This window comes from Acinonyx jubatus, chromosome C2 (assembly GCF_027475565.1).
Source record: "Acinonyx jubatus isolate Ajub_Pintada_27869175 chromosome C2, VMU_Ajub_asm_v1.0, whole genome shotgun sequence".
NCBI classification, from domain to species: Eukaryota; Metazoa; Chordata; class Mammalia; order Carnivora; family Felidae; genus Acinonyx; species Acinonyx jubatus.
The window spans coordinates 131,267,360-131,291,954 of record NC_069384.1 but is presented as its reverse complement, the minus strand read 5'-3'; the positions used below and the strand labels follow the sequence as shown (position 1 = coordinate 131,291,954).

At 47.8% G+C, this 24,595-nt stretch overlaps 1 protein-coding gene and 1 long non-coding RNA gene across 3 annotated transcripts in view; one reads left to right on the top strand and one right to left on the bottom strand.

Moving 5' to 3' along the window:
* Positions 1-8,268, bottom strand: part of GALNT15 (polypeptide N-acetylgalactosaminyltransferase 15) — a 47,261-nt gene extending 38,993 nt beyond the window's left edge. The window contains exon 1 of one of the 2 annotated variants that reach the window (XM_027061895.2): positions 6,956-8,268. In XM_027061895.2, the coding sequence (XP_026917696.1) occupies positions 6,956-7,482 (527 nt within the window). In that variant the 5' untranslated portion in view covers positions 7,483-8,268. The remainder of the gene's footprint in view (positions 1-6,955) is intronic. The other variant, XM_027061896.2, reaches the window with a different exon arrangement.
* Positions 1-24,595, top strand: part of LOC106971613 (uncharacterized) — a 72,324-nt gene that overhangs the window by 37,168 nt on the left and 10,561 nt on the right. The window contains exon 2 of the long non-coding RNA XR_008298011.1: positions 19,309-19,381. This is a non-coding gene — a long non-coding RNA (uncharacterized LOC106971613). The remainder of the gene's footprint in view (positions 1-19,308; positions 19,382-24,595) is intronic.

Sequence of the window (24,595 nt, the reverse complement as noted above, 5' to 3'; positions counted from 1 at the left end):
AATGTGCAGGCAGGGCTGTGAACCGTTGGCCTCATCAGCACTTCTCAAACTCTGACATGAATATAAATCAGCTAGAGATCTTGTTAAAAATAGAGATTTTCATCTAGTAGGTCTGAGTGGGGCTTGAAAGTCTGCATTTTTGATGCTGCAGGTCTGAGGACCATACTTTCAGCGGAAATAGCAGTTTCCTGAAGAATTAAACAAGATAAGATGCAGGTTGACCACCTCTGAAATAATCCCCAAGCCTAACCCGAAGCACAAAGCAAGACTCTACTGCATTGGCTACCACAGGCACATTTGATCTCAAGGGGCTACATTTTTTTTTAAATGTTTATTTTTGAGAGAGAGGGAGACAGAGTGTGAGCATGGGAGGGGCAGAGAGAGAGGGAGACACAGAATTCGAAGCAGGCTCCAGGCTCCCAAGCTGTCAGCACAGAGCCCGACCGGGGCTTGAACTCATGAATCTCAAACCTCGAGGCCATGACCTAAGCCCAAGTCAGACGCTCAACTGACTGAGCCACCCAGGTGCCCCATGATCTCAAAGGGTTATACTCAGCCTTGTCTACACCACAGGCACTAAGGATGGGTGGAGATCTGGGGACGCACGGCTCCCAGCCCTGGCTACACTGGGCTTGAGGGCTGAAAGCTTGGTACTTGTGAGTTCCCCTTGTGACCTGGGCTGGCCAGGCACCAGAACAAGCACTCCTACTCACCACACTGGGTTGTTTTCCCTCCTTTCCTGAGTGGGAGGGTAGATAAACTGAGTTCCAACACCAGGTGTTTGCCCCAGCCTGCTCCTTCCTGCTCTCCCCTCTGTCCCCACCGCAGGGCTGCACCTACTCACTCCGATTTATTGGTGCCCTGCCAGCCGTCTTCTCTCACTTTTGTAGCCCAGGTGTCAGGGCCAACATAGGGGTGGGGAGACATGCTGGAGTGGCTCCCTGCCTGCCTGGAACTTGACTGACCTGACGGGAAGGTAGACTGCACTACCACCTTCTCCTTGACAATATAGAGCTGCTGTCAAAGCGGCCTCTGGGCGGGAGGGAGGGAACGAAGCAGAGGATACCCCTTCCTATGTCTTCCCACTGCCTGTGAAATGCTGTTGCCCACCTGGTGCCCCACAGCGTTGCTTCTCAGCCCCGGCTGCGCATCAGAACTACCTGGGGAGGCCCAGGCACCTCCCCAGACCAACTAAATAAGAATCCCTGATAGTGGGACCCCAGTATGGGTCGTTTGTAACACTTACCAGGTGCTTCCAGTGTGCCACCAAGTGAGTGATGATTTAGCAGCCCACGGGGTAGAAAATAACTCTTTGATCAGAGAAAGGACAATGACGTGATGTCCACAGCTGCCTGCTCTGGCTTTTCTCCATCTTTCAATTCACTCCTAGACCCTATACTCCAGAATATGATAAGGACAACTTCCGTTTGGACTTGAATCCTGGGGGAGCGGGGGGGGGGGGGGGGGGGAGGGAAGATCATCAACATTCTATCTCATTTAACCTACAACCCCACGCAAGGGTGTTATTTTATCTACATTTTACAGTTGAGGAAACTGAGGCTTAGAGAGGCTGAGTGATTATACAAGGTCACACAGTAAGAGATGGGGCCGGGTTTCGGGCCCAGGTTTCCTGTTCTTTGGGCGTGTGAGTTAGTCACAGTTGTGGGTATATAAACCAGGCTAACACGGGCCAAAATATGAACCCAAGTTATAAACTGATGCGAGTAGGTAGGTAGCACCCAGCCAGCAATAGCCGAGCTGACATTTATATTTAAGTACAAAACTCCAGGTCATGAAGGGGACTGTGTTACTCACTACTTCTCTTTTCTGTTTTCCAATCCCACGACTCCCTTCTCTGTGGAATCTTCCAGAGCTCTACTACCTCTCTGCTCATTGTCTGTATCAGTGGTTCCCCAAACTAACATCAGCTTTTTAAAATTCAGATCACTGCATTCCAAATCAGAACTATGGGGAGTCTCTAGAAAAGTGGTCTGAAAATCTACATTTTTAACAAGCCATGTGGGGGAATCCACAAGTACATATTTGGCAAACCAGCGATAAAGCCCCTTGCTGCTCAAAAACGTGGCCTGTGGACCAACAACACCGGTACCAACTGGGAGCTTGATAGAAGTGTAGCATCTTGGGTGGAACCCCTAGCCGACTACATTAGACTGTGCATTTTAATAAGATGCCCGGGGCGAGGGGTTTGCATACACTTGAAAATCTGAGAAGCGTGGCTCTGTCCAACCCGTTAGATACAAAGAGTGCCCACACATCAGCAGCATGAGCGTCTCCCAGGAAACTTGTCGAAACCAAATTCTAGGGCCCCACCCTTGACCCTTGAGTCAGGTACTGTAGGAGAGGAGGCCAGGAAGCTGCATTTTAGCAAGCCCTCTCGGTGGTCCCATGTGAATTCAGGTTTGAGAGCCACTGCCTAGACCAGATTACAGAGCGCTTTCTCAGTCAGGAGCCTCTTTGATGCGGGCAATCGTTGCCCTACGCCGGGCCCCAGGATGATCAAGGAGAGCTGGGCTCGGAAGAGCCTTGAAAGCTGTCGTGCCACAGGAGGCTGAAGGGCAAGGCCTGTTCCTCCCCGACCACCTCTGTGAGAGCAGCTTTGAGGCACCGAGTCAGTCCTAGTCTTCAGTCTGGGGCTCCCATGTGGGCCCCTCTCTTTACTTCCTCTATATATTCATTCGCTATGCCCACGCCTGCCCCAGGACCCAGCCCTCCACACAACACAGCCACTCCCCGGAGCTTCCTCTGTTCTTGTAAAGAATGCATTGGTCAGCACGCATGGAGCTCACATTTCCCCAGCGATGTCGTGCTATGGACCCCTTTTCTGCGCCTTACTTGTGTCACTCAACATGGTACTTGAAGATCTCCCTCCATCGGGTATTGTGCACCGAGTCTGTTGCTTCTACGTCCCGCCGTGTCTCTGGGCTGTGCCCAGCTTCCCTGGTGCCCACCCATGACGTGTCCAGGTGGTTTCCAACTCTTCAGTGCCACCAAGGATGCTGTGACAGACATCCTCCTCCGTGTCTCCCTGAGGACCAGTGTGAGCTCTCCCTAATTTATAGGTGGAAAAACTTGAAATTCTTCTAGCCTACGTGACTTGCCCAGAAAGTACAACGTGGTGGTTAAGAACATGGCTTTGCAGCCAGAGAAAGACAGATATCATATGATTTCACTTAGATGTGGAATTTGAGAAACTTAGCAGATGATCATAGAGGAAGGAAAGGAAAAATAAGATAAAAACAGAGAAGGAGGCAAACCATAAGAGACTCCGAAATACAGAGAACAGGGCACCTGTGTGGCTCAGTCAGTTAAGCGTCCGACTTTGGCTCAGGTCATGATCTCATGGCTTGTGAGTTTGAGCCCCGCATAGGGCTCTGTGCTGACAGCTCGGAGCCCGGAGCCTGTTTCAGATTCTGTCTCCCTCTCTCTCTGACCACCCGCCCCCACTCACACTTTGTCTCCCTCCCTCAAGTATAAGTAAACATTAAAAAAATTTTAATACAAAGAACAGAGGGTTGACAGGGTGGGAGGGTGGGGAAAATGGGTGATGGGCATTAAGGAGGGCACTTGTGATGAGCACTGGGTGTTGTATGTAAATGACGAATCGTGGGATTCTACTCCTGAAGCCAAGGCCACACTGTATCACACTGTATGTTATCTAACTCGAGAATAACAAAACTAAACAAACAGAAAGAACATGACTTTGGTGTCAGACACACCTGGTCAGATAACCTGGCCCCAGTCCCTTCGCCTTTCTGTTTCTCAGTTTACACATCTGTAAAATGGAAATATTAATGGTATCCAGCTTATGGGTTCATTAGGAAGATTAAGTGAATGAAAACCACTTAGCAGGGTTCCTAGCACATAGTAAGTGCTCAGATAAAAGTTCACCGTAATTTTACCTTTCTTTCCAGAGTCTGCCTTTTGACCTTTTACACTGACTTTTTTCTCTGTCTTGGTCCTGCATTATTACTAACTTCCTGGCATGCCCCTTTTCAAAATGACCTCCAGCAGTGACCCCGGAGGTACTCAGGAAAAGCCTGTGGCCTGGATAGGGGTGATGAGCAAAGGCCAGGGCTGGTCTAGAGGTTTCGGTCCACGAAGGGCGCACGGGACTAGCTCAAGTTGGGACAGGCTTGTGCAAAGCCCTGGGGTGGGTGGTGCTTGGCACACTCCAGCAGAAGGCAGAGGGACTGGGGTCTCCAGAGTTCTCCGAACCCTGGTGGGAAAGCAGAGCAGGACTCGCACAGAGTAGGTGCTTCATATACGGCCGTTCTTTTATAAGCTGAATTTTGGCCTGGTTTTAAAGCGCTGACAGTAGGAGAGTCCTGTCACCCTGGAGGGACAGTGGGGGCTTGTTGCCTCAGTTTGCAGAGGATCCCTTGTATGTCCTGAGAGGGGTCAGAAGAGACACCCAGCACCTGAACTGCCAGAGGGTAGAGGAGAGGCTGGGGGCCAAGGCCCAGACGGCACAGGCTGCAGGGAGCAGATGCGACCAGCAGAGGGCGCCACACACCTCTAGACAGAGCCCACTGCTGTCGTTAGAACCGGGGCAAGGGGAGGGAAGTATGGGGCGGGCAGACCAACCGTCCAGGTTTGCCAGGGACCGGGAGGCGTCCCAGTCCGGGGAGACCGAGACAAACTGAGCCGAGGTGGTCACCCTGGCTTGAAGCAGTGACCACTGAAGTGGTGCGCACGCGATGTCAGTGCACGTCGCACACGTGACACAAAATGTGCCCACACTTACAGCGCAGGCGCGCCAACACCTACCAGGCACTGCACACCAGAAGCATAACACACACAACACACTTGCACACACACACACGTACAACTCGCCCGACGCCTTTCTAACCTACGTGCACCACACACACACACAACGCCCGTGCGCTTCGCACTGCACGAATAGCACACACAGCACACCTACCCGTGTACAACTCTAACAAGGCGTTTATACCACACATGCGAGTCGCACACTCACACAGGCACATCAAACACACGTAGCCTGGGCACAACACAACATACATGCACACACGTCCCGCAAAAACGCATACACAACACAAGCCAAATCACAACACACGTGCACGCGTCACACCAGGGCGAAACATACGCAATCACGCGTGTACCACACACGCCACTGCACCTATCATGTGCACACGCGCATAAGGACACAGACACATCCACACACACGTGCACGTGTGATTACACGTGCACAACTCACACCGCAACGCACGCGGGCACTAGGCACGCGGGCACCACGTAATCCACTATGCGCACGTACTACACGCAGCACACCTATGTAGCATCCATTCGCCACACACGATACAGTGTGTGTTCGACACACTCACGCACAACTATATGCAACGTACCCACAGAACTTCATAGTCACAACGCACTTGCATAATGCAGAGACACACATACACGCCTCTGGGTGGCCAGAGACCCTCTTGTTTGAGGCAATGCTTCTTATCAGCAAAATGAAGATACTCATTTTTGTCTTAGGCCAAAGAGAAAGATGTATCCAAAGACTTTGAAAACAGTACGTTCACTCATTCGGCAATCACTCGCTTCCTGTGTGTGTGGCAGGGACCCCGGCATCGATCAAACCAATACATCAGCGACCGTTTAGCTTTGGTTGTGGTGAGGGTTATGAATTAAAACTTCTGAGAGCACCAAATTGCAATGGGGTGGGCCTGGCTGGGTCTGCAAGTTTCCTGAAAAGAGCTGTTGAAGCCAAGACCTGAAGTTGGAGCAGCAGGGTTGGGGTGGGTATGAGAGAGGCGCCCACGCACACCATCTGAGAAGCCGGTCTCGGGTGCTGACCTGCATTTGCGTGACCCCGAGGGTGACTGCCAAGCGGCCAGACCGACAGGAACCCCACCAGGGATCAGAGGAGTACACTGTCTTGCTCTTGACTGCGGCTCTAGATGGATCCACTCACTCGGAAGGTCTGAACGTGTGTTTGCTTCGTGAGAAGCACTCTGGGCTCTAGGAAGAGCAGTGGCTTACAGGGAAGGGTTTTCCCAGAGCTAACCAGTCGCACCGGCCACGGATGCCCGACTGGGGCCCTCCTCTGCAGCCAGCCACAGTAAGGGAGGGGGAGGACAGGGGATGCACAAGGGGAGCTCAGCATCTCCCTGGGTATAGCCTGGATGCACTCTCCAGCTTGGCTTCTGGGGGTGGGGCTACCCCACCAGGTCAGGCTGCAGCAGCACCGCATTCTAGCTCCTGCGCACTGGGACTGTCCCCTTAAGTCTAATGGGGTGGCAGTTCAGGCACACTGGAGCTTCTTCCTTCCTGGATTCAAATCCCTGCCTTGGCACCTGCTAGCTGTGTGATGGTGGGCAAGTTACTCAGCCTCTCTGTGCCTTGTTTTCATGCCTGTAAAATAAGCCTGATGGTAATAATAGCACTCATCTTGTAAGGACTGATAGGCGGACAGCTCTTAGATTAAAATCAGGCACATGGAAGGAGTCACGTAAATGTTAGCTGCGATTGTTACTTTGACGCCAAACGAAAGCGAACCCTAACAACAATCATAATATCAAAACGTCCTGGAGGCGGGGTGTGAGAACTGGAAGGTGGGTTGGAGAACATCTGCCCCAAGCTCCTGTGCGGTATATGGATAAAGCTGTTTGACCTGATAGTCCTGAGACAGAAGGACTAGAACCAGGATGGGGAAGGGAAGAACCAGTAAGAGCTCCCCTTTTCCTCACCTGCAGGGCTGGTTAAATCAGAGTTTCTCACTCAGTGGGTCTGGGATGCGGTCTGAGACTCTGCGTTTCTAACAAGTCCCCAGGTTATGCTGCTGCGGCTGGTCCAGGGACCACACCTTGGGAACTGCTGCCCTAAGGACAGCCGGTGGCAGAAAGTTGGCATTCCTGGGTCTGTTGATGACGCCTCAGTACCTGGGGGAAGGGGAAGCCAGGGCCTTACTTACAGTGGATGCCGTACCTCGGGCAGCGCCCTCTGCAGGGGGATGCGGGCACTGAGCGCCTCCTCCAGGCTGAGTGGGGTCAGCTCATCTTCAGATACCTCCCCATCTTCCTCCTCGGCCCCCCAGTCCCTCTCTGGGGCCTCCTCATCCTGCCTTCTGCTCGGCTGTCTGATGAGCCGGTAGCTGCCACCTTTCCTGCCCTGGGTCTTGTTCCTTCTGGCCCTGGGTGAGGCCACGGCCACCAGGAGCTGATCCTCCCGCAGTGAGATAAAGGGGGGCAGGCCCTCCAGGGGGCTGTACTCTTGGCCCTCATCCTCGGCCTCCAGCACCCATTCCTGGGATTCCCCGAAGTCCAGGCGATACCCAGCACCTGGGCTGTGTTGGGTGGCCAGGACTGTGACCGCGTGGTGCGGGGCGTGCGGGGGAGGGTGCAGCATGGCCACCATCAGCAGCACGCATCCCAGCATCAGTAAGAGCAGCAGGAATTGCAGTCTGCACGGCCCATGCCTGCATCGCTTCCTTAGGAGCATGTTGCTGGAACTTGCCAAATGCAACAGGTCATATTCAAGTTCGCGTCCTCCTCCTGCTCCAGGTTCCTTCAGGCTTGCAGGAGAACCTGGCTTCCTAGTTCCACCTGGAAGTTTTTTGCTGGTCACTTAACCTGCTCCTTTTTTTCCCATCTGACATTTGCCAACAGCATGTGTAAGACTGCCTTCCACTTATAATCAGAAAGCCACGGGACCTCTCTGAGTGGATTTCTGTATTGCCTTCTGAGAGCCCATTCACAGGGACTTCAAATTGAATTGTTTGGCCCCTTTTACCCCCTTTTTCTCCTAAGGAAAAAAAAACGATTATTCCATTCTGCTCAGGTGTTTAGTCCCACGTGTTTCGTCTCCCCCCTTGCATGAATGGTCAGGTTGCTAGGCGATGTCTGGAGAGGCAGCTGGTGGGTCCTCAGTCCAGCAGCGCTGACAGTGGTCCTCCTTTGGACGCTTCAAGTCAGGTCAGATCAACAGATGTGAAGCCGGCAGGCAGCGCCTGATTTCCTTTCACACATAGCTCTGCGCTCAGCTGAGAGCCCTCTGCCAGATGCAGTCCCGGCCAAGCCAAGCCTCGCTCCTGGTCCTAATGCCCTCACTGTTCCCGGGCTTTGCACAATCCCATAGCGCACAGCTCCGGGGCAAAATATAAACCGTCACTGCTAGGACCAAACCCGAACAGGAACATCCCAGAAGTTCAGATCTGAATCTCGTTCATAGTTCATAGGAAGACTTCTTTCCTCCACCCACAGGGGAAGGAAATAGTAGTCCCTCCTGGTTTCAGAAAGCCTGTGCCTGTGGCATAGATGCAAACAGCTAACTGTCTGTTTGTACCCTCAGCCTCCCACAGGCGATGTGTGAAGTTAGGCTGGACTCTCCCTCCTTGCTGAGGACCACTGTCCTTGTCCCTCTGAAAATGACAGAAGCTGGGGGGGGGGGGAGGGAGAAGCTCCTGTATGCCCCTCCAGCCCCCAAAGCATCTGAAGGCACTGGCCACTAAGCAGGGGCATCCGGTGAGGAATGTTCCTTCAGTTGTAAAACCTCCTTCATCCAACCAACAGATGTTGACGCACACTTACTATGTGCCAAAACTATTCCGGGACTGGGAGTCCAGCAATGAATAAAGCACCAAAATTTGTGCCTCATGCAGTTTACCTTCTAGTGGGAGAGGCAGACAGAGAATTAATTTAGAAAGGCAGTGGGTCAGGGGTGATACGGGTGAAGGAGAAAAGTAAAGCAAGGAAAGGGGCTGGAGAGCATGAGCTGGGGACTGACAGGGGACACTGAGTGGTGAGGGGAGGCTTCACAGAAGAGCTAGCATCTGTGTGAGAAGGAGGGGCAGGCAGTGATGTGAGGATGAGCATTTGGGGCAGGGGGCATAGCAAATGTGAAGGTCCTGCGGCAAGCACGTGCCAGGCCTTTGGAGGAGCAGAGAGAACCAGGGTGGCAGGAGCAGAATGAGGAGGGCAGAGTGGGATGGAAAACAGGACGAAAGAGGTAAGGTGGGGGCAGGAGGTGAGGGGGGATCCTCCGGGACATTGGAGTGCATCGTAGGAATTTTGGCTTTTCTTCTTTCCTCTGAGTAAGATGTGAGCCCTTGGAGGGTTGTGAGCGGAGGACAGACACAATTGACTCAGATTTAAATGGGATCACTCTGGCTGCTGTGTTGGAATCAGACTGGGGGAGCAAAGGGCAGAAGCAGGGAGTGAAGTCAGGCTAACATTATTGCAGCGGGAAACGATGAGGGTGTGGACCAAAGTGGCATCAGTGGAGGGGGTGTGGGGTAGGCAACTACTGGACGTATTTTTTTAATGTTTATTTATTTGTTTATTTTGAGAGAGAGAGAGGGAGGGAGAGTGGGAGAGGGGCAGAGAGAGGGGGAGGGGCAGAGAGACAGAGAGAGGGAGAGAGAGTGGGAGAGGGGCAGAGAGAGAGAGAGAGAGAGAGAGAGAGAGAATCCCAAGCAGGCTCTGAACCGTCAGCACAGAGCCTGACCCGGGGCTTGATCCTGCAAATCAAGAGATCATGGTGTGATTTGAAATTGAGTCAGATGCTCAACCAACTGGGCCACCCAGGCGCCCCGGCTTCTGGGTATATTTTCAGGAAGAACCTACAGCAGTTGCTGATGAACTGATAACCAGTGTCAGAGAAAGAAAGGAGTCAAGGATGATTTTCAAGCTTTCAAGTCTGGTAGTTGGAAGAGTAGAGTTGCCATCGGCCGAGATGTGGGAGACCAGGAGTTGGTAGAAGGGGATGAATGGCAGTGGCTGCTTGGGCCATGTGAAGTTTGAGATGTCTTCTAGACAGTCAAGGGGACATGGAGAGTAGGCAGTGGGACATGCAATGGCTGAAGGTGAAGGGAGAGGTCTGGCTTGCTGGTGGTAAAACTTCACAGGGATGATGTCTGAAGCCATGAGATCCAAGGTCACGGAGCGCGAGACATAGATGGGAGACAGAATGGACGCCAGCATGCTCTGAGTTCCTGAGCTTCTGGCCCGAATAGCTGATCACGGGTGACTAACTCCGCATTTCTTCTGATGACTACAGAACGGCCCAGCCTCCCCAGTAATCAGGAGTGGAGTGGGGGGAGGAACGCCACTGGGGAATTCCTGAAATGAACTGCTCGTTGTTTCTTGGAATGTTTCTTGGAATTTTGATCTCGGAATGTGAGCTTAAACATCTCATGGAAAAAATGCTTTTCCTTTTGATTCTGTTGCTTCTTCTAGAGCGTGTGTGAGTGTGTGTTTCCCCTGAAGCCTTTCAGAGTCAGAGGTGACATGGTGGGTTGTATGTGATTGTTCCTAATAGGCTAGCATAGTGTCCCAGTGGACAGCAGTTAGGAATTGCCGGATTGGACCGTGCTTTCTGAATCCCACATCAGGGTAGGCTGGGGTGAGAGTTGTATGGCTTTCAGGTTCAAGACACAGGCACTCTGGAAGATGTAAGTTAGAATTTCTGGTACATTTTGAGGCTCACAAGGATGATTCCAGGGGACTTTCAGAGAACAAGGTATGCGCAGTCTCCAGCCTCAGGGCAGAACACCCTCCCCTCCCCTCTCCGGCCACATTGGTTTCAAACTCGTCAGCCACATCATGCCTCCTCAGGGCCTTTACCTGGCCCATCCTTTGCTTGACTGCCTTTTCCCCAGAAACCAGCCACAAGGCTCATTTACTCGCTTTTGTGTTTTTTCCCCACCGTTTCACAGCGGAAGCCCTCCATCTTACCCATGGTGTTCTCTGTCCTCTTGCCTTGCTTTCTTTGAGAGTCTCTGGAGCTCTTCCCAACAATTGATAAGTAAGACACTTGGCTCTTTGTTGTCTGTGCCCCCATCCCACCTCCATAAGAGGTGGGCTCCACAAGGAGAGCTGTTCTATCAGTTTGTTCACCGCTGTTTCCCCAGAGACTGCACCTGTATCTGGCAGAGCGTAAGCACTTAATAAATATTTGTCGAATGAACATAGGGACGATGCTATAGCTATTCTGATTCAACTCAAGTGAGGTCTGTGTGTCCTCTGAGACTCCGGGATATGGATCAGCCCTAAAAGGGTTCCACACAGCCCATAATCATGGGGTGATACTTTCAGTCTGCCCAGAAGGAAATAAAATTCCCATGTACATCCCCCCCGTGGACAGAGCCACCCCAAGTAGAGGGAGCAGCAGGCCTTCCTGGCCCATCCCAGCCCCTGGCTCACAGGGGTGTTACTTTGCTGCTTATACCAGCTGGAACCCCCTTTAGCACCCAGATATCAGCCATGCATCTTCAGTCTACAACCCTGGCACTTAGCTTCTGTCTTCATGCAGCTGGAATTTTCTTCTCTGTGTCTTCCACTCAAAACAAAAGCAAGCAAGCCATGGACCTCCAAACACAACATAAAGTCCTTTTAGTCTCCACCTTATTCCTCTCAGCCTGGTTGGCTTGGTCGGAAAAGCATGTAACTCTTGATCTGGGGGTCATGTGTTCGAGCCCCCACTGGGTGTGGTGATTACTAAAATAATAAATAGGGATGCCTGGGTGGTTCTGTTGGTTGAGTGTCCGACTTCGGCTCAGCTCATGATCTCACGGTTCACAGGTTCAAGCCCTATGTCAGGCTCTGTGCTGACAGCTCAGAGCCTGGAGCCTGCTTCGGATTCTGTGTCTCCCTCTCTCTCTCTGCCCTTCCCCTGCTTATGCTCTGTCTCTCAAAAATAAGTAAAATAAAACATTAAAAATTGAAATAATAAATAAATAAACTTAAAAAAAAGAGAGAAAGAAATGGGACTTCCCTTAGGGACATCCCTTCTGTCACTTCCCAGAGCCTCAGGGGCTACCCTGCCCCTGTCCAGGTCTAATTAGAGGAGGAAGGACTGGACACAGTCCCATAGCCCCTGTCCCCCATTATCTCTCTCTCTCTCTCTTCTCTTTCTCACCTGTATTCCTATTACGGGTTGAACTGTGTCCCCTCAAAAGAGGTTGAAGTCCTATACATGGGTACCTGGGAATACGACCTTATTTGGAAACAGGGTCTTTGCAGATGATCAAGTACGATGAGGTCATGAAGGTGAACCCCAATTCACCAATACTGATGTCCTTATGCAAGGAGAGGTTTGGACAGAGGCGCACACAGGGTGAAGATGTGAAGAGGAAGGCAGAGATCAGAGTGATGCACCGAGGGACGCCAAAGATTGCCGGCGAGCCACCAGCAGCTGGGGGAGGGGCATGGGACAGGGTCCCCCCTCACAGCCCCAGAGAGAACCAAGTCTCTGACACCTTGGTTTCCGACTTCAGCCTCCAGACTGTGAGAAAATGGATGTCTGTCGTTTAAGCACCACCCGGTCTGCAATGCTTTGCTATACCAGCCCCGGAAACTAATATAGTTCCTTTTGCCCGCCCACCTTTTCCTTCCCTTAGCTCTCCCTCTCCCTGGCTTTTCTCATAGGACACAGCGCCTTTACTGTAGAAAAGACTGCTATTTGCCTAGAAAAAAGTTGAGCTTTCAGTTCAGTTTCGTAGCAGGTTAGAGTGCCTGAACAAGTCAGAGACTGAGAGATTCACAGTGGGCATCTGCTAGTAAATAAACACTGTGCCTTGTAACAGGGGACCTGGCCCAGGTGATTCAAGATGTCATCACCAGGGGTATGTCTGGTCACCATTCAGATTCCCATCTGAACCTGAGGTGAAGAGAAGAGCAAGAAACAGGATGAGAAGATAGTTCCCCAAGGTGCGTCCTCTGCTTTACTTCGTTATGACACATGGTGATGGCTGTTTGCTTTTTTTGGCCCCCCTGTTACCGGTCCCTCCATCTTCATCTCTCCCACAAGCAGCACGGTGCCCGCTCAGCAACACGTGTCAAGTTCATGGCTCTTGAAGGTGAGACCTGATGTACACTGAACGCCTCGTTGAGAATAAGGTGACAGCCTGGGACGGGTCCCAATGTTCAGCCTAAGAGAGGGGAGAAAAGAAGTGGGATGCCATGCCAGCCCCACCTCCCCCCTTCCCTCAGACCACCTCACAGAACCGGGCCTGAGGTGGCCAACCCCACCGCACTCCTGGTTCTCTGCTGTAACCCATTTGGCTTGGCTTTCCTTGTGCATGGATGGTACTGGAAAAGAGCATCACCAGTGGTTAGGCTGTGTGTCAATGCCACCATGACAAGCACTGACAGAGAGCAGGTTTACACAGGGCTACCTCAAGGGAGGAGCGGCATCCTTGATGCCTGTAAGCCACCCCTCTGTGCCCAACCACCACCAGCAGGGTCATCTTCAAACGCAAGAGTGACCAAGAATATAGACCCCTCTTAGGCCCTTCTCAGACACACTGAGCTAGAGTTGATGTGGGTGGGCCCAGGCATCTGTGTTTTAACAAGCCTTCCAGATGCTTCTGATGTCAGCTAAGGATGGAGAGTTCTCTCACAAAGAATGTGTCTCCCTCAGGGCACCTGGGAAGCTTGGTCAGTTAAGCATCCAACTCTTGACTTCGGCTCAGGTCATGATCTCACGGTGTGAGTTCGAGCCCCATGTCAGGCTCTGCGCTCTCAGCTTGGGATTCTGTCTCCCTCCCTCGCTGCCCCCCCACCCCCGCTTGCTTGCTCTCTCTCAAAAAAAAAAGTTTCTTCCTCAATGTATATAATTGTCAAAGCACTATGCTATTTACCTAAAACGAATATAATATTGTGTCATTCTACTTCAATTCAAATTAAAAATTTTTAAAAATAAAGAATACATCTCCCTTAACATGACAAAGAAGAAATCCAAACTCAGGTTGCTTCTCTCTTTCTCCCTGGCCTGGGACATAAGCTTCTTGGGCATGAAGGGGAAGTAAGGGAGCTCAGTTTTGTGTGTACAAATCCCAGGTCACAGACTCAGATGTGCAAGGACACATTCTCCTCGGTGTGGGTTCATGAGTTTATTTACAACAAAAATAAAAACACCCATCCAGCCTTTACACATAAACCAGTCTCAGAAAGTTCACGTTTTTTTCATCCCCTTCCTCTCCCCAGGGCAGGGTCTAGGTTGTGGGTGCTACACAGGGCCCAGGCATTGAGAGGGAGCACGCCTGTCCTCATCATTGTCATTTATCTATGCCAGAGTCCCCTGAAAGGGCCCCGTTCCCATCTGGCTTCTAGAAACTTCCCTACAGAGGTTCTGCTGAATCCACTTATTCTCCAAGCACAAGGCTTCCTTGGGTCACAGTCTTCCCAAGGCCCAGCCACACCACTCTTTTTGGGGGGCCCGGGGAACTCTCTGAGACTGCCTCACACCCACCAGCCTAAACCTATGTAAGAATTTTCTCCTGCTCTCCCGCTCCTGCTCTGTGCTGGTCGAAGAGGATTCTGGGAAATTACCATCACCCCGGACGGTACCTGAGCATGGGGACACTGGTCCTCTCTATCTGGGGCTTCTGCCATTTACCTCCGCATGTACTTTCTGCCTTGAGAATTGGCTTAGAGGAGGGGCTTAGGGCACTTTTCAGGAACCTATCAGGATCCAAGGTCTCTTTGCTTTCCCTTCAATATTTCCTCTCCTGGCTTAGTGGATTAAAACAAACAAACAAAACATATATATATATATATATATATATATATATATATACACACACACACATATATATATATATATATATATATAATTTTATTTTTAATTCCCCAAGAGATTTTAGCAGCCATGGTTCATTGACTACACTAGACCCACTAGACCCACTTGGCCTTGCTCTGAGTTCAACCACAGCTGCAGATGGACACTAGCTGTTCGTGCAGAGAGCTTACCACAGTGCCCACATCTCCCTGCCCATCTGAGAGTCTCTCCAACATCAGGGAGCTTGCTCACCCTTCATGCAGAGTGAGGCAGGAAAGTTAGGGATTTAACTACCAGAGCAATTTCCGTCATTAAGGAAAGGAAATTGGTGGATAATACTGAATAAGCTCAGAGAAACTATTCTGAGATACGACTTCCACAATTCATTAGAGAATTCCTAGCAGGATTGAGGTCCCAGTTGTCCCCAATGGCAGTCTGCTTATCAATACGCCTTTTGTCCATGTTCTCCCTTCTTTGTCTCATTCTCACCATCCCCTTGCTTGGACTTCCTGTTTCTCTCCCCCCATAAACTACCTACATCCAAGTTCTTTTAGTGGAATCCAAACTAAGAAAGAGATGCCAACCAGCATAAAGACTTTATTTCTTTTCTTCCTGGTTGTAGAGGAAAGTAATTGCTGAAAGAAACAACTTCCTATAGTATTCTGCAAGATTATTTCTGTTCATTTTATGTAAGTCTAACTATGACACATTTCCTGATCTGAAGTCTGTGCAATAAAATGGATACCTATGTAATCAGCACTTTATTAGATCTGAAGTCCTTAAAAGAGTGAAACAGGGGCGCCTGGGTGGTGCAGTTGGTTAAGCGTCCGACTTCAGCCAGGTCACGATCTCGCGGTCCATGAGTTCGAGCCCCGCGTCGGGCTCTGGGCTGATGGCTCGGAGCCTGGAGCCTGCTTCCGATTCTGTGTCTCCCTCTCTCTCTGCCCCTCCCCCGTTCATGCTCTGTCTCTCTCTGTCCCAAAAATAGAAATAAACGTTGAAAAAAAAAATTAAAAAAAACAAAAAGAGTGAAACATTCTTCAGCATATTCTATATTATGCCTGGAAAAATATGTTGAAGGGTAAAGGCCATGCCTGATATTGTAAAGTCAGACTGTCTTAAAAAAAAAAAACAACTGATTTTTTAGTTTAGATATACTAATTAGAGTAACTAATCCCAGTGACCCTAACAGTCCTTTGGAATTCATTCTAATCACCCAATTCCACTAAAAAAAGTTTTTAAAAAAGATCCCGTTATTTTGTTTTCAGGTCATGATTATGCATTTCTTTTAAGGCAACAACTGTTCTCCTAAGTATTCAGAAAATTCCCCCTGCTGCTCGGCAGGCTGCTCAGTGATACCAGCCAGGGGCAGACAGGGAGGGAGATCACAAACACTAAGCTTATCCCCTGTGGATCCATCCGGATAGGTGGGGGCGTGGCAGCACTGACTCTGCCTGCCTGGGGAAGCCTAGACTTGGGCAATGGCCATGACCCAAATCAACATCGTGCTGAGCCCAGAAACAAGACTTCAGACAGCTCCTGCCAGCTCCCAGCAGCAATGTACCAGGCAAGTGACTCCATACAAATTCAGTTGGTGTGCATTTTGGCTTCATGTTGTGAGAACGCTCCAGAAGAGTCTCTTCTTATTTTTTCCATCTTTTCAGCTGCCGATGACTCTCCTGTCCTTCTGAATGGGGACCAAGATTCTCGTAACCACCCTCAGACCTGCCACGTGAGCCCTCTCTGGGTGAAATCAGTCGCTACTGATGCCACAATCTACTCTCAGCAGACTGTACTTTGGGGACCTTTGGCTCTTGTACAGAACAGGGAGGCACTGTTGATACTCTTCAGGTGTTCTTCCATTTTCTGGGTTTCTGTCCCTATTTAGTCTATTAGACCTCCAAAGCCAAACATTTAATTCTTTGCAAGCAACATTCTTCAGTGCCATCCTCTTCTCCCCAAGGTGCCACTTGCCAGAATGGGGAAAGGCCTAGGGCACAGAAGAAATTATGGAGAGCAAATGCACCAGTTATCCCACCATTTGAGCTCCAGGTGCTTTGAAGGCCTGAGATCTAGGAGAACAACGTGTCTCTGTCTTTCGTTATTCCTCTAATTCTGAAAGCAAAGGTCTACTTTCTGTCCTGGTGTAAAAAGCAGGGTGAATGCACCACCCTCAATACTCAAATTTGAAAATGTGTAGCTTGTGTGTGTGTGTGTGTGTGTGTGTGTGTGTGCGTGCGTCTGCGGGCGTGCCTATGCATTTGTAGAATACATGTGGGATAGACTTGGCAGATAATTACACTGACTTGAACTGGGGCTGAAGGGATTAAAGATGCTGCTAAACTTTTGAGAGTACTTGGAAGAATAATTGCACCGGGCTCGATGTGGATTTCAGAGAGAGATGGGTCAAGTGACCAATATATGAGGTTTGCAATACTTATAATTACTCTTTTGGAAAAGCACTGTGAAACCCTACTGGGTGTATTTATTATGATGTTGCCTCCATTCATTCTGAAAACATTACTGAATATTCATTATGTGCCAGGCAAGGTGCTTGGCATGAAGGATAAAAAAATGAATAAGATATGGTCAGTAAGAGAGGTCCACAAGCAATTACAGCCACAGACTTTGCTGGGAGTAATCATAGAGATGTGTACAAATATTTGGGTAAATATGAAGAAAACAAAATAAAATGTAAAGGCCTGACGTTTCTCCAGGCCTGTTGATGAACAACGAAAGTGCAATTATCTCTCCACCCATCCACAGGCTGTAAGATCTTAGAAAGGTGCATGCTTGGCACCTGCTGGTGCTGTAATTTCAAAAGGGCTTTTTAGTAGTGTGTCAATAATGAATTAAAGCCAAACTGGTTCCAACTTTGAGGCTGTCACTCTCAAAGCCCTGCCTTCGGTTCTGTGACATATAGACAGAACTAAGAAGGAGCTTCAGCAGGTGACCTTGAGGGAGGAAGCTGATCCTGCCATGACCCTCCCACTGGGTCTTGATCCATGGAAGGTGGGTTTAGAAGGAAAATTTTTGTCTTCATCAGCTCATTTTAACCACATGGAGAATTCTGATCATATGGAGAGCTTTCTCCTTATCAACCCAGTTCCTGGACTTTTTGTGCTGCAGTTTTAGGAAAATGGATAGAGAGACACTGAACTAGAGAGGCATGGGGAAGAGAAATGGATTCTCGTGTTGGTCGGTTCTCAGGTTCTCGTTTGGTCTGGGAGAATCTGAATGATGGGAAAAGTGGAGAATAAAGAGGAGAAAGGGGCGGAGGAGGGGGATCCACCATGAAAGAGGCTCAGTCGATCCGTCGAATAAAGAGGTGAGACAGGAGAAAAGGGAAAACATGAAGAAAGCCCAACGGACGGGGCATGAGAGTGACAGATGTCAAGTTTGGAGGATGAGATGCCCAAAAATAACTACAGAAAACAACAGTAGGAGAAGAGATGAAAGGAATTTTAAGAGGTGGCTCTGTTCTTTACTCATCAGTCACAAAGCCCACACTCTTCTCAAGTGCACATGGAACATTCTCCACAATAGAACACATGGTAAACCATAAAACGAGCCTCAATAAATTTAAAAGTATTGAAATCGTACAAAATATATTCTCCAACCAATTACAATCAATAGCAGAAAGAAATTTAGAAATTTACAAATATGGGAAATTGAACAATGTACTCCTTAACACCCAATGGGTCAAATAGGAAATCGTATGAGAACTTAGAAAATAACTTAAAATAAATGAAAATGAAGATAAAACATACCAACACTTATGGGATGTAGCTAAAGCTACATAGAGGGGAATTTATAGCTGTAATTGCCTATATTAAAAGAGAAGAGGGGCACCTGGGTGGCTCAGTCGGTTAAGTTTCCGACTTCAGCTCAGATCATGATCTCAGGGTCCGTGAGTTCGAGCCCCACATCGGGCTCTGTGCTGAGAGCTAGGAGCCTGGAGTCTGCTTCGGATTCTGTTTCCCTCTCTCTCTGCCCCTTTCCCACTTGCACTCTGTCTCTTTCTGTCTCTCAAAAATAAATAAACATTAACAAAATTAAAAGAAAAAGAGAAGAAAAATTTCAAATCAATAACCTAACCTACTACTTTAGGATTCTGCAAAACGAACAGCCAACTAAACCTAAAGCAAGCAGGAAGAAGAAAAAAAAAAATCTTGGACATTATAAAGCTGCCTCATTTTATTTAACAGCCATATAGTATTTCACTGACTGGGTAAACTATTCAGTGGTTAATTTAACCGGTCTTGTACCAATACACATATAGGTTGTTACCAATTTTTGCTTTTATAATAATCCTGCCTTCCGTATCCTTACACACACAACATCTCACATATGTGTGCTAAATATTATTTATGAATTCTTGCAAGTGGAATTTCTGGGTCAAATAAAATGTGCATTAAAAACTTTAAAGCTACTACAAATTATACTCCAAAGAGGTTGAATTAATTTACACTTGCAATAATAAAAGATAAAAATGTCTGTTTCCCCATGGTATTACCTGTATAGGATGTTATTAACCTTTTTAATCTTAGCCTACCTGATAAGTGAGAAATGGTATCTGAGCAACAAAAACTCTAAGGTACCTAGTAATAAGTCTCACAAAATTTGTGGGCAAGATATAAATTTTATCAAAGGAATAAAAGCAAACCTGCAGAGAAACAGCGTGATCCTGGGTGACAAGACTCAATATCATAAAGATGTGAATTCTTCTCAAATTCATCTATAAATTCACTCTCGTTTTTTTCACAGTCCTAATTGAGCTTCCATAGATCTTCACAAGCCGTCCTACAATTCCTACAGAAGGGTAAAGAACCAAGAATGGGTAAGTATGAAGAACAAGGATGTCTCTCCCTAGATATCTAAATTTATAAAGCTATAATAATTAAATAGTGTGGTATTGGCAAATGAATGAGAAACAGATCAATGGAACAGAACAGCGAGTCCAGATACAGACTGGTAAAAGTTTTAAAGCCTGGTGATACTAATTCAGTCAAGGATGGGGAGGAAAGGGACGGTTCACATTACTGGCGGCTGTGTAAGCTGGTGTCTTTGAGGAGCATTTAGGCAATATCCAGTAATGTCAAGGATGCACACACTGGACAGCCCAGCATTCGCACTTCTGGGAAGATCTTTTGTGCATGTTCACACACACACACACACACACACACACACACACACACGTACAAGGATATTCACTGAAGCACTGTAATGACAGAAGATAGGAAATAACCCAAATGTCCACAGAATGTCACATAATGAAGTTCCATACAAGCAGTTAGAATGAGTGAACAAAAACTACATGAACTACATCAACACACACAAATCTGTAAAACATAATGTCGCGTGAAAACTTGCGTTGTAATGGGACAGTGTAATACCTGTGTGCATTTTTGAAATAACCAAAATAATACCACATATTAAGCACATGTGGTAAACATAAAAATTACTAAAAACTAAAACACTTCTAGGAGATGAGCACTACTGGAAATGGAGGAAAAAGTGGAATAGAGTAGGGGAGGGGGATGTAGCTGTTCCATAACTTCAAATATTCATTAAAACCAAAGATCTGAGGCCCGTATGAGCACAAATCAACTTTTTAAAAAGTCGGAATGTAAATACGTGAGTGTCTATTACATGATTTTCAATATGTTTGAGATATTTCATAATCAAAAGAAAGTTAGCTGGTATCTTACTAGTGTTTGAATATCCATTTCTGCATGGCCTCAGCCTTTACTCAGTGTATATTATTAGCATCAGAGATGTCCATTGAAAAGAGCAAACCCACTGCCATTTTTATATTTTACCATCCAGTAGAAGCAAGATCTGTGAAAACTTAGGATGGTATTTAGGACATTTCTCTCATCTTCATTTTGTTGTTCTTGTCACCTATCCTTTCTGATTAATGAGTGGACAGACTTAAAACGAAAGGTTCCTATGTTTTTGGGAGGGCAAAAATAAGGAAAGGAACTGGAGAGACAGAAAATTCCACAGCCATTCCTTCCATTTCCTGGGAAGAACATCCCTTAAAAGTATATAGTAGGCAGCTCCCCACTGAATCTGTAAGGCCTGAAGGAAGAAATCTAGGGAGCGTTGGAAGCCAACTTAAGCCAAGCATGGCAGGAGGCTTGTCTGTGCCTTCTCCTTGACAGGGTATTTGGGAAAGTTGGCCCCTGGTCCAGCTTCCCCATTGTGTCTCCTCCCAAGGACCACAAGTGCCCGCATACCACCGGGTTCCAGGGATGGGCCTAAATGACCTGCAATTTGAAGCCACCCTCTAACAAAGCCTCTGACTTCTCTTACTCTTTTTTTACTCTCTGAATTTGATTTCCTATTTCTAGTTTCTGTCGCTCTGTCTTCAAGTGAAATAATCTTTCCTTCTGTAGCATCTAATTTTCTATGAACCCCATCCAGTGTATTTTTTCATTTTTCATCTCAAACATTCTAATTTTATCACTAGCAGTTCTCTTTGGATCTTTTTTTATATCTTCCATGTCTCTACCTAAGAGGCTCAATCTGTCCTCCACTTTCAAATGTTGGGAATATGCATTTATGACAATGGTTTCCATGTTCTTGTCTACTAATACTATCTGTGTCATTTCTTGGTCTGTTTCTATTAATATTTCTCCTCACTACGGGTCATAATTTACTGGTTCTTTGCGTGCCTAGTAATTTTTTCTTTAATGCCAGACGCTGTGAATTTTATCTTCTTGGTTGTTGGATATTTTTGTATTTCTGTATTATTGAGCATTGCTCTGGAAGGTAGTACACTTACTCGGAAACAGCTTGGCCTCCGAGCAGTCTTTAGATGAGGGCCAATTTCTCCCCACTACCGAAGCAAGACCCTTTTGAGTTCTCTGCCTGATGCCCCCGGAATTACAAGGTTTTCCACTCTGGCTGGTGGAAACACTAATATTCCCCACCCTCTGTAAGCTCTGAGGATTCTTCCCTCTCTTCCCTTCTTCCTCATGTTTCCTCTCACACATGTCCTGATCAGAGCTCATATGAAGACTCACAGATCCTTGCAAACCTCTGAAGCTCTCTTTGCACACAGCTCTTGACTCTCCAGTACTTCGCCTTGTAAATTCCAACCAGCTTGGCCTCCTTGGTCCCCCAGCTCCATCTCTTCAACTCACGGCTACCCCCGGGTTCCACCTGGGTTCCTCTTTCCTGCAGTGCAACCTGGAAACAGTCTCTAGGCAATACTCCGAGGAAATCTTAGGACTCACCTTGTTTGGTCCCCTCTCTTGGGGATCCTGTGCTGCCTGTTGGCCAATCCCTGAAAACCATAGTGTAATATTTCTCCCAGTGTTTTTAGTTGCTACTGAGTTATTTGAGGAAGAAAGCGTTTCTGTGGTGCTGTCTTTATTTGGGGTCCCCCAGAAGCTGACTCTGGGGTATAGCTGATTATTCATTATTCACAGATATTTGTGAATTTGCCTCCTTACTATAATATTTGTAGCCTCAAAATCAACGTCCGTGGCACTTTCACATTCACTTGTGGACATGCAGAGTGTGACAAAAAAGATGGGGTCACCTGATATGTCCACTGCCAGCTGAAGTCAAACATGGTAACACTCTGCCTTCTTGTTTCAGCTCCTATATTGTAACCAAGTATCCTTTTTCACGTTCTATTTTGTGCCACATTTTCCCCATTTTTGTGCTTTTCATTGGTGCCCCCAAGCCTATTACTTAAGTGCTGTCGAGTGTTCCTAAGCCCAAGAAGGCTGTAGTGTGCTTCATGGAGAAAATATGTATTAAATAAGCTTTGTTCAGTCATGAGTTATAGTGCCGTTAGTGACGAGTTTAATGTTTATGAATCAGTAGTATATATTGAATAACATATCTTTGAACATAAACACAAAAAACAAGGTTATATATTGATTGGTTGGTGAAAACATTGTGACCAAAAGCCTAGGAACCCAACCCCCAGAAGCAATGATTCAGTATTCGCTACTTCTGTGTTCATGACAACAGCATAAAGCATAGCTACTACAAATGCTCATTATTGTATGATAAACTGTACACTTAATTTATTCAGGTGAGATAAGAAAAGGAAAGGAAAGGAAAGGAAAGGAAAGGAAAGGAAAGGAAAGGAAAGGAAAGGAAAGGAAAGGAAAGGAAAGGAAAGGAAAAACACTGGTGGGGAGAGAAGAGAGACAGGAAAAGTCAGGTAGCCTTTAAAGGGTATGTCATCCCACAGTTACCACAGTGCGTAACTAGAGCTTAATATCCTTGGGGACCTCTGGGACCCAGGGTACAACATGTGGCTCAGAATAATCCCAAACAGGGGGAGGAAGCTGGGGTTTGCATGCACCAACTCCCATCAGTTGGAGACTGTTGGGAAGGGGCAGTTTATGACCTTCTAGGGAGTAGCGGGAGTAGCTACCAAAGAAAAACCTCAGGCAAAGGGGTACAGAGCCTGACAATTGACATTCAGCCTGGGTTTCTACTATAGTGGGAGAGGGGGATCTGTAACAGACAGGATGGCCGGGGATATAAACTCAGATGCCTCCAGAAGTCAGGCAGGTCACAAAAGCAAGAGAAATAGGCCAGGTGGGACTGCAGGAGCTGGCAAGTTCCTATCCTGGTTGGACGAGAACAGCTGTCGCTCAGTACAGCCAATTTTTGCCATGCAGGAAAAATAGGCCTATCCTTTTCAAATCTCCTGATCTTTCAAGAAAAGTGGGAAATTCATATTTTTAAAAATGTGAAATCCCCAATTAGTAAAAGTTGGCAACGAATTCAAACATTTTAAAATACACCGTTAAGGCCAAAGAAAACATGTTGGCAGGCCAACTTCAGCCCACAGACTGCCAATTTGCAACCTCTCTGATGGAAGATGTGCAAAACTCCACCTGTTGGGTATGAGCCCAGGAAAATGTATCTTTATCTCATGTACAATCTCAGGCATCCCGGGACAGTCAAGAGATGCTGAGAAGTCTGCCCTGATGTGCGCGTGGCAAGGCACCTCTGTGTCTGTCTAGTGAGCTCACCTCCCTCCTGCCTCGAGGTTTATCAGATGTCCAAGGACAACCATTTGTCATGGCTGGTGGAGTTCTCCATGATTTCTTGTCACTGTGCTGGCATTTTTCTTCTCGTGAAAAAATAGCTGAGCCTACTGGGCTATTTGTCTGGCATCTGCTAGTCTGCACAGCCAGTCAACCCACTCCATAGCTGAGACAGGGCTGCCTGCCCAACCTTCCACCTGCACACAGAACAGAGATTGTCAGAAGGAGCTTGCAATGGCAGTATTTGTGGAAGCAGAGACTAGGAAATTAGCCACCATCTGGCATTTTCTGCAACACAGAGGGAGGGAGAGGTCACTGGTTGTGGGGAATGGCAGAGTACCTATTCAGTCAGGGGTCAGTGGTCAACCAGAAGGGCAGAATCACCAGGAAATACATATATATTCTTCAATTCTAAGCCATTACTCTTAGCCATTACTCTCCCAACTGGTGTGTCCCAGCCTAGTTGACCCTACCAGACATGATTCTTTGACTCATAGTGATCTAAAGACTGTTGTGGTTTTGTTTTTTTCTGTGTTTTGTTTTGTTTTGTTTTGTGGCTGAGTCCAGGAGGACTTGGCTGTTCTGGCCTGTGACCTCATTGTTTATCTTCATTTTTTAAAGCTTCTGCCTCCCTTCCGTAGACCGGATCAGAGCTGGACACAGCAGGGTAGATGTGTGAAACCCTAGCCAGCGTTACTACAATCTTGGACACCCAAACAATGGGTCACATGTCCACAGCTCGTGATTTCTCCACAGTTTGGCTGAACCTGAGTTCTTCCACTTTTATCTGCCATTTGAGATGGGAAGGCATTGGAAATAGCTAATCTGTGAACATTGACAGTGTAAAATCCAAAAGGATAGAGAGGAGATGAATTTGTGAGCAACCCAATCTTAGTCCCTAGGGAAAGACTAGAAAATACATATAGTCTGATATGCAAAGGTCTGACATGATCCAGATGCTGGGCTTCTGGTTCAGCATCCAACTCTCCTTACACTGTGCAGCACTTGGAAGGGGAAGGGCGGGTGCT